The sequence below is a fragment of the Acartia tonsa genome, chromosome 3 (assembly GCF_053477335.1).
Source record: "Acartia tonsa isolate MP-2025a chromosome 3, ASM5347733v1, whole genome shotgun sequence".
Classification (NCBI taxonomy): Eukaryota; Metazoa; Arthropoda; class Copepoda; order Calanoida; family Acartiidae; genus Acartia; species Acartia tonsa.
The window spans coordinates 44,567,696-44,583,544 of NC_137262.1; the positions used below are offsets into that span (position 1 = coordinate 44,567,696).

At 31.9% G+C, this 15,849-nt stretch overlaps 1 protein-coding gene across 1 annotated transcript; it reads left to right on the forward strand.

Annotated features, from left to right (window-relative positions):
* The first annotated feature begins 581 nt into the window (after positions 1-581).
* Positions 582-15,140, forward strand: LOC145314906 (beta-1,4-mannosylglycolipid beta-1,3-N-acetylglucosaminyltransferase brn-like). Its single transcript, XM_080154983.1, has 16 exons — positions 582-649; positions 1,117-1,267; positions 1,653-1,734; positions 3,173-3,266; positions 3,556-3,666; positions 4,512-4,624; positions 5,224-5,285; positions 5,950-6,035; positions 6,904-6,974; positions 8,247-8,293; positions 8,621-8,676; positions 9,177-9,244; positions 9,626-9,729; positions 10,136-10,193; positions 13,404-13,447; positions 14,027-15,140. Exons 1-16 carry the CDS (start codon positions 582-584, stop codon positions 14,075-14,077), a joined length of 1,266 nt encoding a protein of 421 aa, XP_080011109.1. The 3' UTR covers positions 14,078-15,140.
* The last annotated feature ends 709 nt before the right edge of the window (positions 15,141-15,849 follow it).

The following is a 15,849-nucleotide window of genomic DNA, read 5'->3' on the forward strand; positions in this document are numbered from 1 at the left end:
ATAAATTATCCTACAATTTCAATGCTAGGTGTCACTAAAAAAGGTGATGACTCATATATTAATACAAATTAACCGCGACAATATTATGTTGAAGTTATAACAATAAACCACTCTATTAAACCATTAAATATTCAAATTCCTCACTGATCAAGACTAGGATTTTATGCATGAAAAAGTTGACACGTTTTTGCAGATTTCTTTCAGAACATACACGGAATACTCCTTACTGCTGATCATATTGACATTGTGCTAATTATGTTGTGTAATATTATATCTTTGGTAGCTTGTAAATGTGGTTAAAATGATTGAATATTTTAAGAAACTGCCTATTTCCTTTACTTACTTTAATAGAATAAATGTGGATATTATGACAGGGGAAAAATTTTCATCAATTTAGGTTGCTATTTTCCCTGTCATTTAAAGGTTAGTTTCTTAATCAAGTAAGAGGAGAGGAGATGGGATAAAGGGTGTGGAAAGAGGGAAACGTTATTTTAGTCCGGTGCATTGTTCACTCCACTAAGTGAAATCATAATTACTCTTTAAAATTTCAACAAGAACAAATATTTCCATTTCAGGTATACATGGGTACAGGTGACAATGTTCCCCTGTTGTTCCCCCCTTTGCCGTCCCCGCTGCTCCAAATTGCTGTGTAGCCCCCTCCTACGGCTAACTGCCCCTATTAGGAATATTTGCATTACAATAAGGAGCAAAAAAGGGGAAATTTAAGCCTTTGTTTGTTCTTACTGCTCATGGAAATCCAAAAGATTTATACCCTCCCAAAAATCTCCCCTAAAGATTGCTACCAAAAAGTGCCTTGTTTTTTTTATTAAAATTTTTCATTAATAATAGGAGAAGGGGGGTTCTTGCCCATAAAAAGGTGCATGTTATTATCAAGGACAGTTAGGACCTCTATTCTAAGGTCGTGCAATCAAAGATTTTTGTTTCTACGGGCATAAATGTAACTTTGATATGCATATGCATCAGGTAAAAAAAATCCAGTATAAGCAGATCCTTGAGAATTTTTCAAAATTTAAAGCTAATTGATAATTGTGTCTTTTTCTATGACCATACTGTCAGTGATGAGCTTAAAATGTAATGCAAATACACTGTAATTAGACTCTACTTGTACTTCCTGTGGAAATCAATCCTCCGACTCATCTACAGCAGCAAAGCTAGACAGAGTTTGCTGCCATTTCTGGCCAAGATTGAGCTCAACAATAATGGACAGAACAAGTTGTCAGTCCTGGCTGATACTTATAACCATTACAGGAATGGAGAACCAGTTTTTATACTGTTGTGATCATAGACTCTAAAAGTCAGTTGCGGATTTTAAAAGATTATTTATTATTTATTATCCTGTCCATAAATTCATTGTGCATTCAAATTTTGAAAATATTTAATAGTTGCTTCGTCCCTAGTTTAAAGGGGAGGGCTAGGGTTATGAAAAAAATAGCCCCAAGACATCTATAAAGCTTCCTTGAAAAGCACCATCATTTTACGAGATCTTAGCTTCAGACAAAATAACTTTCAATTATATATCATAGGATATTTGGTTTGGACCAGTGAGTTTTTTTTTGCATAGTTTGTAATGTTCAATCATTTAACAGCAGCTGAAATTAAGTGTACCTAAAAACCGGTTCTTCCTCTGTTATAGAAGGCAATATTTACAGCACAGTAGATTGATATTTAGAGTCACAACTTCTGTACTATATTTTACCATTGCAGTTCTATTATGTAAGTATCTGCTTTCGTTCTTTATAGTGGCTATAAAAAATGACGTCATACAATACAAATTATCAATGATAGGCCAAAACACAGACTAAATTACCAATTGCAGGCCAGTATACATTTTGATTTCCTAATAGAAGGCCAGTAAGACGTCATTTTTATAGGCACTATAAAGAAATTCTATCTACTTTCGTTCAAAATACATAATTCTAGTTTATAATTGAAAGCAAAAACAAATATGATATCAATCAAATCAACAATGTTAAAAGGTTTTTAAAAGATTGCATTTAATGATTTGTTTCATTTGATAGATTGTATATTCTTACTTAGTACCGAACCTACTCTATAAATCAATTTATTTTTCTGTCTAAGGTGGTAATGTGGTTTACTATTAGGGATAGAATACTGATTTCTCAATAAAAATCTACTAAAATTACATTGCTTTGAATTACTTCTGAGTAGTGTTTCATATATCAATGTTTTAATTTGCTTTGCTACTTATGTACGTTGAAATTATCTAAATTCATATTGCGCAATTCTTATCCTTTCAAATTTGTATTTGCCTATCATGTAAACACACACTTTTTTATGTTTTAACATGCAAATTTAATTGCTTCGGTTTATGTCCAATTAAATAGAATCATTTTTTAAAAGCAAAGCTTTTCTATAATTAGGGTAAGTCCGTCCTAGATAGATAGCTTTTTTCGTTAATTTAGGCATGTTAGAATTGTCCTATCGATTTCAAACTTTATTCCTGTTGTAGTTAAATGCGATTTAGAAAGCGTAGTAACTCTATAATCATTACCAGAATGTCCGTACGTCCATTTTAAACATGTTGATTATTCTACTTTTTCAACAACAAATTTTTATGAGATCTAATCATCCGTTTGATCTGATTTTTGGTATATTGATTCCTGGGACAACAAAGTACAATATTATAAGCGAAACAACTCTATAATCAAGTTCTAAAAATGTAAGTATGTCTATAAACATTAATCTGTATCAAGCAGTTTTTCAACAAATTTTACTTACAATTTTGCTTCGACTTTTATACTTTTATATTCTGATTATTCAGTTCTGAAACTATACAAGTGTTAATGTCTGTTTGTCCTACCGTTTCAGTGCTCCGCTTTTATGGATGTTGTCATCCTTGTTTAGTAGCGAAGCTTCTCTTTAATACATTTTGTCTGTCTGTCCGTCCGTAACGCTTTTAATTTTCTCGTGTGTTATTTATGATAGACGGCTGACATTTTGGGTATTAATTCCCATTACCAATGAGCATTTAGTATAGGATTTTCTTGGTCCGTCTGTCTGTCTGTTGGTCATGCGTAAAAAGACAATATTTATATAATTAATTGCATTTTCTCTCTGTTTTATCTTTTTGTCCATCAGTCATTTTTTTGTGCTTAGCTAGCAAGAAAATTATCATCCTTGTTTTATTTAGTAAATTTCTTGGATAGAGAAGGTCATTTTAAAAATCTGCGAGTCAGAGATTTCCATGGAGAATTTTACTATCCAGTAGATGGAGATATTACTAGGTAAATTACATTTAATTATGCTATTTATTTTTAAAGGAAGCCTGCAAGAAATACACCGATTTAACTGCTGAAAGACTGCCACATGTAGACACAATACCCCAAATTTAAAGCCTTCAGCTTCATTAACAAAAAAGTTGCAGGCATTTAAAATTAACATTTTGGGGATAATATGAAAATTTTGTAATTGCTTATTAATATCACTAACTTAAATAGAAAATAACTCAAAATTAAACATTTTCTAATAAAGATTGCTTTAAACATTAGTTTTTCTAAATATTAATTTTTATAGGTTGAAAAATTCTTTGATTGGCGGACAAAAACCATGGTTACCTCCAGTTTTTGAGCACGATTATAAAATTGTCAATAATCCAAAACATAGATGCAATACAAATAACACAAAGTAAGTTGCAACTGTGTAACACAAAGCTTTACCTTTCTAACTCTGTATGTAGCTCTAGTTTTCTGGGTGTCTGATTATTTTTTTCTTTTTTTTAATGTAATTGAGGCTTTTAGAATGCTTTACTTTTTGCTTAAAGTTTCAGATAGACAAACTCAAAAGTTAGTACCTAATTTTCTAAGTTCAAAAACTACCAAACAATGATATTTTTAGTGAGCAATTGTAATTGTATTTTTATATGTATAGAATGGTAATTTATTGATATTATACCATGTTAGGAAGTTTTCTCACTTACGTGTTCATATGCAGAAAATGAACAGAGTCGTCAGATAATTATACACACATGGGGACTTGAGTTAACATATTTTATTTTAGTTTGGTATACCTGGTACAATCATCTGCAGAGAATGAACAGAGTCGCCAGATAATTAGACACACATGGGGACTTGAGTTAACATATTTATTTTAGTTTGGTATACCTGGTACAATCATATGCAGAGAATGAACAGAGTCGCCAGATAATTAGACACACATGGGGACTTGAGTTAACATATTTTATTTTAGTTTGGTATACCTGGTACAATCATATGCAGAGAATGAACAGAGTTGCCAGATAATTATACACACATGGAGACTAGTGTTAACATATTTATTTTAGTTTGGTATACCTGGTACAATCATATGCAGAGAATGAACAGAGTCGCCAGATAATTAGACACACATGGGGACTTGAGTTAACATATTTTATTTTAGTTTGGTATACCTGGTACAATCATATGCAGAGAATGAACAGAGTCGCCAGATAATTAGACACACATGGGGACTTGAGTTAACATATTTTATTTTAGTTTGGTATACCTGGTACAATCATATGCAGAGAATGAACAGAGTCGCCAGATAATTAGACACACATGGGGACATGAACTAAGATACTCTGGAATTAAACTCTTCTTTTTTGTTGGTAAAATGATAGAATAGTCCCTTTCGTGGCAACGCTCCTTAAGGGCGATTCTTCGTTTTTTTCACAGCAGCTTTTTTCCTATTTCTAGCCCATGCGGGGGGCTCTAACCCTGCGGGGCCAATTGCCTAACCCTGTGGGGCAATCACCTAACCCAATATAACCTAACCTAACCTAAAATAACCTATAAAAAAAAACATTTTAAAATAAGACAAATCGCCTCTTTAGGGGCGTTGCCACGAAAGGGACTATTCCCTTACTACTGAAATTTTTAAGACATCTGAGTTTTTGTCTAAAATAATACACATCTACAAATTATTGCGTTTTGTTCTTAAAATATTTAATTTAAATTAAAGCAAATGATATCTTTTCCAGTGTGGCTTTGTTACTAATTGCTAACCACTGGTTTAGAACCGGTTCTCTGTCATACTGAAAAATCATGTATAGCATCGTATTAACGACAATTTTCCGATAATATTAAAATAAAAATAAAATTAATACAAGTTTTTCATTTTAATGTTTGAGAAAAGCTGTCTATAATACGATGCGCTAAATAACGAATCGTGTCACAACAAAAGTAAAATTAAAAATGTATTGTTAAGGTGTATCAGAAAGTGATATCCATGCACAGAAACAAATAGAAAAAGAATACATAACTTTTCAGGTAAATAATTCCAAAAATCCATTTATAAAAGTAACAGGATCTTTGTCTGTCTGTATCGAAGGAACTTGCTAGCCACTGAACTGATATAGTTCTCCTTTACAATGAAGCTAATTATAGATCTTGTAAAGTTTCATAACTATTTTTAGGGATTTAAGAAATAGATATTAATAGGGCTGCTAGACAGCTTACAATTGAAATTGGGGGGTGGGGGGTCGTCTTCCTCTATCCCCTTCTAAAGAGTCCATAGAGGCCTCTAGGGGCGTGGGCGCTAGTTTTAAAATGTCAAAGAAAAATAATTTATAAAGCTAGCTACACATAATTTGTAATCTTTCGTTCAAGGATTTTAAAAATATTATCAAATGCCATTTACAAGTCTAAAATTCATTAATGAGTATTATTTAAGTTTAGACTGAAACATTAATCTAACCCTTCCTTTACGCATGGAAGGGAAGATGATGGCAAATGAATTATTATTTTTTCAATTATTTCCCTGATGTAGGCATTTTTACTACAGTTTATTTAAAAGGGTGGGATCTACTGATAATTCCCGTTAAACATATTAGTTTGAACATTTAGAAAACTCTTTGGGCAGAAAACAAAAATTTACCTACTTAAAAAAATTTTACTTGATATCTCTCCAACTTTATATTATATTTTATTTTAGGACATAGTTCAAGGCAATTTTAAAGACACAGATAGATCTATGAAGTTTGCCATGACATTAAAATGGGCGTCAAGAAATTGTAAAAGGTAAAATTAAGATTGTCTTTTGATTATTGGTGAAGGCCTGGGCTTACAAAACTGGTATTAATTTTATGATTTTTATTTTATTATTTTTGGAAAATTATCTGTAATTCGATGGTATTCATGATTTACAGTATGGATATTGTAATGGTTATTGTTTCTTCAAATTTTACAACAAAATTTTTTCACAAGTCAAGACCGAAAACAGTCAAAGCTTTGACTCTAAGTGGGCTCTAATAAAATATACTTTAAAAGTTGTGTACAACGTTTCTGTTTGAACGAGCGAGTCAATGGGGAGATGATACTTATAAAGATGCCACACATCAAAAAAAAACACAAGAAAACATTGTTTTTTTTTCTTTCCAGAATATTGCAGCAAAAAAATGTAGATTGATTATGTTATATGACTATTATTAGCATTCATAATACATGAAAAGATCTTTACAACCAGAGAGGAAATGTATACACATTTTTGGCTGAGAAACATATTTTTTCTGATGAAAATTATAATAAATAAAGAAAAGCAAAACTTTTCTAATGTAAGGCAATTTCTGTGTGAAGAGAAACTATGCGACTTTGATCGTAAGGGTTAGGTAAGGGTAGATATCAGGTATAAGGTATAGCCAACAAGTTAAATAAACCTAAAATAATATTTGGGGGGCAAATGGAGAGGTCGTCAATTTTACGATGCGTTGCCCCCCAACGACAGCTGAAAACCATGTATAGGTTTCGTGATTTTACTTCGAATTAAGTTCGTCATTGTTATAGGCTGGGTAGATATATAAATGGATATAGATTACGTGGATATTGTGAGAGATTCTCGCCTACCCTGATAATAAATTCAATTATATGAATAATTTTGTACTGTATTTAGTGCCTCAGCATTTGTGATTGCAGATGATTCAACTTATCTATCAACAAAAAATATATTAGCTCAAATTAAAGGTGAATAAATATTTTACACAAACAATCGAATAAATTAATGGATTTATTATTACTTGGATCTGACACCAGATTATTATGTACTTTAACCCTTACAGATCGGGCCCCAATTCCCACCTTAATAGATCGGGGGGGGGGGGGTCATATTAACCCCCCCCCTCTATCTCGGCTTCTGTTACAGATAAAGACGTAAAATTTTTTTCTGGTGATTCATGTGTATTTTTAGAGAAAATTACTTTTTCTAGTCATAGCAGTCAGGCCGCTCCTTAGCCGCTTTTTAGCGGCCAGCCGCTAAATTTTAAAACAGCTGTAGAGCGGCCAATTTTGCAGCTAGGATGACAAAATTTTAGGACGAACTTTTATTTTTCATATAAAAAAAAATACTTTTTCTGATCATCGCCGAAAAACGGCAAATAACGGAAACCGCCATTTTCGGCGGTTACGGCGGTAAAACGGCGGTTGGCGGCACCAATTAATATTTTTATCTGTTTACTGTTGCTGAAGGATTTACCAAAAAAAATTTTAGGTCTCTAGCTGTAATAGAAGCCACGATATTCATGATATATGTCTGTAGTAAAAGCCGGACAAAAATCGGTCATAAAGTCGGTCAGGGTGCGGTCAAACGGTCATAAAACCACTTTTCTCATAAGGTCAGTATTCACCAAAAAAAATTTAGGTTTCTACCTTATACACAAAAGTCATAATGTAGAAATTAAGATTTATTTAGAATTTTTTTTTAATTTTTGTGCTACCCAACCGACTTTGACCGGACACCACGACCGACACAGACCAGATATCCTAATAAAATCAACTCTTGCCGACGTATAATTACTAAACTTAAAAAGTCGTGAAGTCACAACTCTCTATCTCACCTACAAAAAAAATGACATTGAAAAAACTAGAGGGGGGGGTCAATATGACCCCCCCCCCGATCTGTAAGGGTTAATAAAGTGAAACTTATAGCTCGCAAAATAAACGCTCCCCCATCCCTTTTACCCCATCCCCTCCCCTCCTACTGGATGAACGAGCTAATTAATAAATGATGACCATGTTAGCTACCTAAATTTACGATAATTATTCCCGAGTCATAATATCCACGTATATTCTACGAATCTACATCCATTAAAACATTCAAAATTGTTCAAGTCTTTTATCGTTAATTGCTTTTAGCGAAAAAAGATTCATATTCCTTTTCATTTATTTTGCCACTAAAACAACTTGTAGAGAAGCTTCCCTCGTATTAAATAAGTTATAATTAAGAAAAGAAATATTCAGATGTGAATCCCTCCAGTCACGTGGCTTTCACCACACAATTCAGAAAGGTAACCATACTTTACTTGTCTGTTCTATCTTTATAATAAATAACAGGGTGTCTTTCTGTATGTCTGTACCGAAGGATCCCCTCCCCTTTCCCTGAAGGGCCACTTAAGGCATCTAGGGGCGTATCCGCTAATATGCATGTTATAGTACTCTGAAAATAAGGTATAACAAATAACTTTTTATCTGTTAAAGATGTTTGCTTTTGATAAATTGATCACGTTATTTTTAATGAAATGAATAAGACGATTAATTAGAAATATTTTGTACTATTTTTTTTATATTTATTAGAATTCATTTGAATTATAAGTATTCATAATTGATTTTTTTAGGATCAGCCTTACTGGTCTGGCCATGTTTATAAAAACATTGCACCTGTTAGGAAAAGGTAAAGCAATAAATTATAGTTGTAGTAAATATATGGACAGACACTGTTTATTTTGAGGTTTTAAATACTAACCAGCTGCTACGCCCTTAGCATCTAGGGGCTCTGTATTCAAAAGGACAGACAGGTGCTAGAAAAATAGCTTAAAACAATCCTTAGACTTAAATCTAAAAAATATAATAGCCTAAAACCATCAAAGGACCTTTAGGAAGCTTTTCTACAAAGGAAAACTCAATCAGTTCTGTAGTTATTGAAATCTTAAGCTTATGATTAAAACGAACCTTATTACTTTATATAATAGGATGGATTTGGTTGAAGGTTTATTAATATTCAGTTGGGATAGCTAAACACAAAGTTGTAAAAATACTGCAGAGGCTACGGGCTTGGAAATAGTTTGTGTAGGTACAATCTCTCCTGATTATTTCAACTAGACAGATCTGCCTTAATATTGAACAAACACAATTAAAAATTAACACAACGAATTGACATTTATAAAATTATAGATATTTGGAAAGATATGTGAACATAGAAGAATATCAATATGATGAATATCCTCCATTAGTATATCCAGGTATAGACTATCCATTAACATATCCCTGCATCTTAATTATTTTTATATTTACAACACATTCTCTAAGTGCTCAGAACCATTAGGGTATAGTCCCTTTCGTGGCAACGCGCCTTAAGGGGCGTTTCTTCGTATTTTCACAGTAGCTTTTCTCCCATTTCTAGCCCCTGCGGGGCAATAACCTAACCTAACCTATCAAAAGCCATTTTGAAAATACGACGAATCGCTGCCACGAAAGGGACTATACCCGAAAGCTTTTTTAAAGATTAAGTCTATAAATTTTTTAACCTTTTATAGGTTTGAGAGAAAACACCTAAAAATTATAATTTTAATTTATATCTCTGTATTATTATGAAGGCAGCTACTCTATAACTTTTAATTCAGTATCTCTAATGTCACGGACAACTCTACTGGATTTCTACTATGGAAGTTATTTCACCGCGTACCTCTTAGTTCCCGAAGCGTGGATGGCGCTCATTGCATATAAGGTAAGCTTTCCTGAAAAGTAAGAGAGGAAAAGTATTTTTCAACAAAAAAATAGGGCTAGACATTTTTTGGTTTGTGATTGTCCATTAAAAAAAGGCATTACAAGTTTTTTATTACTGCACAGTTGAAATATCATTTTTCTTATGTCTACTTTCAAAGGTGCTTTTCCTCAAAATGCCTGCAGAGCATTGAACCTTCAATTAAAAAAAGGGGGAGGGGCGGGTAGTGTCTTTTCTTGTGGTGAACTAACTCTGTGGGCAACCCAATATAACATAACCTAAACAACCTAAAGTGATAACCCAACAAACAAAATATCAAAAGAATAAAGTGTTCACAACAAGGCAGTCTGAGGGAAACCGCCCTCTTGATTGTAAAGTCGACAAAATCCATTGAATTGTTTATTTTTAGTTGAATATGAAACCTCAACATGATGAAAGATTTATTCAATATTATCCAAACAATCCAGGTAAATCTAAAATAGAGCTTGTCGACAGTGGCGTTGTGTTTGATCTTCTTAAAATACATTCTGAAAAATAGGTTATAGAAACTAATTTCATCCTTTTGCTGTTCAGCTGAGTTCCAAAAATGCTGAAAAAGTTACTATGCCTAAATCTTTCAGAGAACCTAAACCGGTTCCACGACAAACGTAGGAGTCCCAAACGTAGGAGTGGAAAAACATCGGAGTGGACAAACGCAGGAGTACCAAACGTCGGAGTGGGACAAACGCAGGAGTGGGACAAACGTCGGAGTGGACAAACACAGGATTTTTGGGACAAACGTCGGAGTGGACAAACGCAGGAGTCCCGAATTTTTGTTTTCGATTTTGAATTTTTTTTTCAATTTTGAATTTTTTTTTCAATTTTGAATTTTTTTATACACTTCCCCCCCCCCTCCCTCGGTCCCCTTATTTTTCTTAGTTAGGTTAGGTTATAGGCCATGGGGCCGAGCGCTGCGGCCATAAGTATTTTTTTGTATATAGAGGGATATAAAAAAATTTCAAAATTGTCATATTATTAAAATAGCGGAGACTCCTTCGTTTTACTTAAGCAATGTCCACTCCGACGTTTGTCCACTCCGACGTTTTTCCCACTCCTATGTTTGTCCACTCCGACGTTTGGGACTCCTGCGTTTGTCCACTCCGACGTTTGGGACTCCTACGTTTGGGGTAGGACCCCTAAACCGAGTACCCAATTACTTATCCTGACCTAAAATAATAAATGAATAGACGAAAACTACCCTACAATTTCAATTTAACTCCATATAATTTAACGACAAGGATTTAGAGGTTTTCCAATTGACCTTTTTATTATTAAAAGTTATTATTATTATTATTACGTATTTTATTGGTTTTTTTTTAATCAGTTTATAAACATAAAATCACAAAAATATTACTAAAATATAAAAATGTAAATTATTTACAATAACTACATAAAAATAATTTTCGGTTTCTTTCATTTGTGACTATTCGCATTCATCCAATTATTATTCTTATTATTTGATTTCTTTATTTGTCTTTAGATGGGGGAGGGGAGTTTTTACACCTATAGAAAAAGAAATTCAGCATCAAATTTTAGCCCGGCCGTGTCGAAATGTGTCTAATGGATAATCAGCTGAAAAAAAAATTAAGCTAAACATTTTGCTAAAGAAGGTGTTTGAACTTTTTTGCTTTTTATTTAAGATAGCTAGCCGGTTCTTTTAGTAAGTAGTAGATGTAAAATTTTTCATAGAATTCAGATATGCAATCGGTTTTTTTGTAGACCTCTTATTTTTAAAGTAATTTAAGTTTTAAAAAAAAATAATTAAGTCGGTTTTAAGGTACTAAAACGCAACAAAATAAAAGAAGAAAATGGCCAGTATGAACAAAAATAGTAAGATCTTTAATTTGACACCTTACTTTTAAAATTCTGTTGAGTAATTATTGAAGAAATAAATTTTTTTAACCTCGGTTTAATCAAAACTTTAAAGTAAAATATAATCTCCCACAGGCATAAAAAATATGGGTTCATATATACCTTTAGAATCAGAAAAATATTACGAATCCATTGTAAGCAAAATTGAAAAAAGTAAAAAAATAAAAATAATAAAAATGGCCTAACGTATTATTTTTTACAGGTAACAATTAAACTTAATTGTAACTATTAAACTAGCCAATCACAAGTCTCAAATATTGACTAATCGAGAAGCTTAACCTCAACCAATAGAATTGACAAAAAAAAGGATAATGTTCATAGAATATATACAATAGATACTACAATGAAAATAGTGATACTTACATAACATGTAAAGAACGAAAAATTATGAACAAATATGCTTCAATCTGTTTATAAACTTCAAAACAATGCAGTGTTTCTTGTGTTTAAAAAATATCTGTTACATTGTATGTATATTTATTTAGGTTTATTTCAAGTTTCAAGTTTTCAAGTTGTTCAACCCTTTAAAGCCGAAAATTATGATTCTTAAAACAAACTTATATTTTTTATTATAGTTTTATATAACTTTTTCAATTTAGTTTACAATGGATTCATAATATTTTTCTGATTCTAAAGTTATATATGAACCCATATTTTTTATGCCTGTGGAAGATTATATTTTACTTCAAAGTTTTGATTAAACCGAGGTTAAAAAATATGATTTTTTCAATAATTACTCAACATAATTGTAAAAGTAAGGTTTCAAATTAAAGATCTTACTATTTTTGTTCATACTGGCCATTTTCTTCTTTTATTTTGTTGCGTTTTAGTACCTTAAAACCGACTTAATTATTTTTTTTAAAAACTTAAATTACTTAAAAAATAAGAGGTCTACAAAAAAACCGATTGCATATCTGAATTCTATGAAAAATTTTACATCTACTACTTACTGAAAGAACCGGCTAGCTATCTTAAAGGACGCCTGCAAGAAATACCACGCTTAAACTGCTGAAAGACTGCCACAAGTAGACCCAATACCCCAAATTTAAAGCCTTCAGCTTCAATAACAAAAAAGTTCTATGCATTTCAAAAAAGCATTTTATATACAATGGAAATTTTGAAAGATTTCCAATGCTCATAAAAGAAAAAACAATATTAAATTACGTCGCCTAGACACAAAATTATAACCTTATCTTTGTCAGAATTTTAGATTGCCGGTAACTGATTACATTTTTACAATAAAAACACCACATTTCATAGTCAAAATCTATGAAAAAAATTCAATTTAAATTGCATTTTTAAACAAAAATCAAAGCGGAAACAAAGGGGGAAACTTCTGCAAGCTCAGCTGTGATTGGTTGCTAAGCTGATTCAGCCTTCTGATTGGCTACAGTACTTTCGGTACAACGCAAGTTAAACTTAATTTTTTAAAGTGATTTTGACTATAAAAATGGGTATTTTTATTGTAAATATATAATTAGTTACTGGCAATCTAAATTTATGACAAAAATAAGCTTATAATTTTGTTTCTAGGCCACGTAGTTTAATGTCAAAATTTCTAACATTAGCATTCAAATTCTTTCAAAATATTCATTGTACATAAAATGTCATTTTAAAATGCCTAGAACTCTTTTGATATAGAAGCTGAAGGCTTCAAATTTTGGGTATTGGGTCTACTTGTGGCAGTCTTTCAGCAGTAAAAGCGTGGAATTCCTTGCAGGCTTCCTTTAAATAAAAAGCAAAAAAGTTGATACATCTTCTTTTAGATGATTTGAAGAATGCTCTTTCTATATCTGGAATAAATTATCAGGTAAAATATTTTTTTCTTTCTTGACTAGTGGCTACGCCTCTAGCCTACATAGGGGGGGTAAACCCCCAAGGGAGATGGGCCTGGATTAATTTAAAGATTTGCAATTTCAATGGTTTTTTAAAATGGGGATGGCTTTTTATATTTTTTTAAAAAAAGTTCATTGACTTTATGGCAACTAAATGGCTTTTATAAAAAGGGGTCATGGATGACATTGCTATATTTCTGAAAACAGTCCTTTGACTATTATTTATGTCAACTAAAAGGTTTTAATTATTATGGTCACTAGAGAGAAATCAATGAAGTTTCTCAAAAATCGGCCATGTGACGTCATGAAAATGAGGTATAGAGAGTAGAAAGTAGAGTATGAGAGTAGAAGACACTTTATAAATCTTTGAAAACAGTCAACTATAAATAATTGTGTAACTATATTGTCCAAAGTTTATGAACTCGTTCTGTCATTAGCCTAAAAGGGGGATAATATTCAATCTTATGAGGCAGAACAAAATAATAGTGCAATGTCCATTGTCCCTGAAAAGAGTCGAAATGTTTACTTTATTTCTAAAACTTTATGTTATTTAGGGTATCTATGAGCTATGGAAGAAGGAACTAGACAGAAGAAAATTTAAATAAAACGTCCATCAGCAGCAATGAATTTGAACAAAAATTTAAATAACAGCCGATCAGAGTATTTTGAGGCGTATTGTATATGTTATGCAATATCCTTTAACCTATAAGCAGGGCTCGGCAGCTACGGTGAAGCCTTAAATTTAAACCTGTGATGCTTTGAATTTTTAAAAATAGAGATTTTCATGTTTGGGTCAGGTTTTTAAAATTTGTAAAGGTTGATTTCCATAAGGCTTACATGCGACTGAAGCGCGGCTGCCGTGCCCTCCTTATTATAAATTGTAACCTAACATCATGTCCAGTATAAAATTCCGAAAGTATTCCTAAAAGACTTACCAACCAAGAAAAACGTAAAGTAGCTACGCTACGGAAGAATAAATCTTTCAATTAATTTGCTCAATATGTGGTAATTAATCTTTGTATGTGATTTGTTATTGCCTTTTTATTAAGAGGACCTCGGCATTTTTTCATGTTCAACAACAGAAACCGTGCTTAAAATTTGAAAGAAAATGCAAAATAATTCTTCTAAATTTTGAAAGTCTTATATTAATTATTATGCACCACTCAAAGACTAAAAGTTAACCTTAAGGGATTTGATAAAAGCAGATTAATTAATGCATAACCTTATCTTTATATGAAGTTTATTTTTTAGACCGTATACAAAGTTTAAAACGGCTGGTCTTTCAATATGATACTTAAAATAGGAACTTCAAATTAAAGGAAACCTGCAAGAAATACACTCATCTAACTGCCACAATTAGACCCAATACCCCAAATATGAAGCCTTCAGCTTCAATAACAAAAAAAGTTATAAGTATTTTAAAATAACATTTTTTTGTAGATGAAAATTTTGAAAGGGTCTACTTATGGCAGTCTTCCAACAGTTATTGCGGTGTATTTCTTGCAGACTTCCTTTAAGGTGCTTTTTTTAAAGAACTGTATCTGTGCTTGAACAACACCCTAACCCTGATGTCCTTTACTTTTCCTAAATATTATTATTTCTGTGATATAAGATATTTTTATACATCTGCAGCACTTTTTATGTAAATAAAATATCATTACTCATCAATTTTGTGTCATTTAAAATTTCTATTATTTGAAAGATGAAAATATCGGAAAGAACTTAAACAAGAACGAAAAAACAGTCATAATACCCAGTGATGCAATAAAAATTAAACAAAGAAAGCAAAAGACTAATAAAATAAAAATGTCCATCTGCTGTGCTTTGCTTGAAGTGTAAATTTGGAGAAATTTAATTTTTCACGGATGCTATTAAAGATAGATTTTAACTTTTTTTTTGCTCTCGGCCTGTCATCATTTTCCTCTTCAAGATCTACACTTCTTACTGTTTTTGTCATCTTTGTTTTTATCCTATCGAATATTTTCTGATCTTGCAACTATACACAATAGTGAGGCCTAAATGAAGGTCTAAATCGCTTTTCAATGTGCGCAATGTAAAAATAGGTTATGTATTGTTTGTAGATTTTAGCCCTATAATTGATTTTAAGAAAAAATCTATCGCTATCTCGTCAAATGCATATTTATTTTCACCTTTTCTTCCCCAAATTAAGAAAGCCTTGCACCCAGGGACAAGGGAAGGCTATTCTGGCAAACAATGCTTTAGAGCTGATTTCATAGATTTCCAGTTTAAACTAGATGATGAGATTATGCAACTTTTGGCAGAATTTGATAAGAATCTCAAGCATTATTTTATTAGTTTTTGCTCACTTTACTACAAGCCATGCAAAAATGATAGTCAGAGATTAGTTCCATGTTCA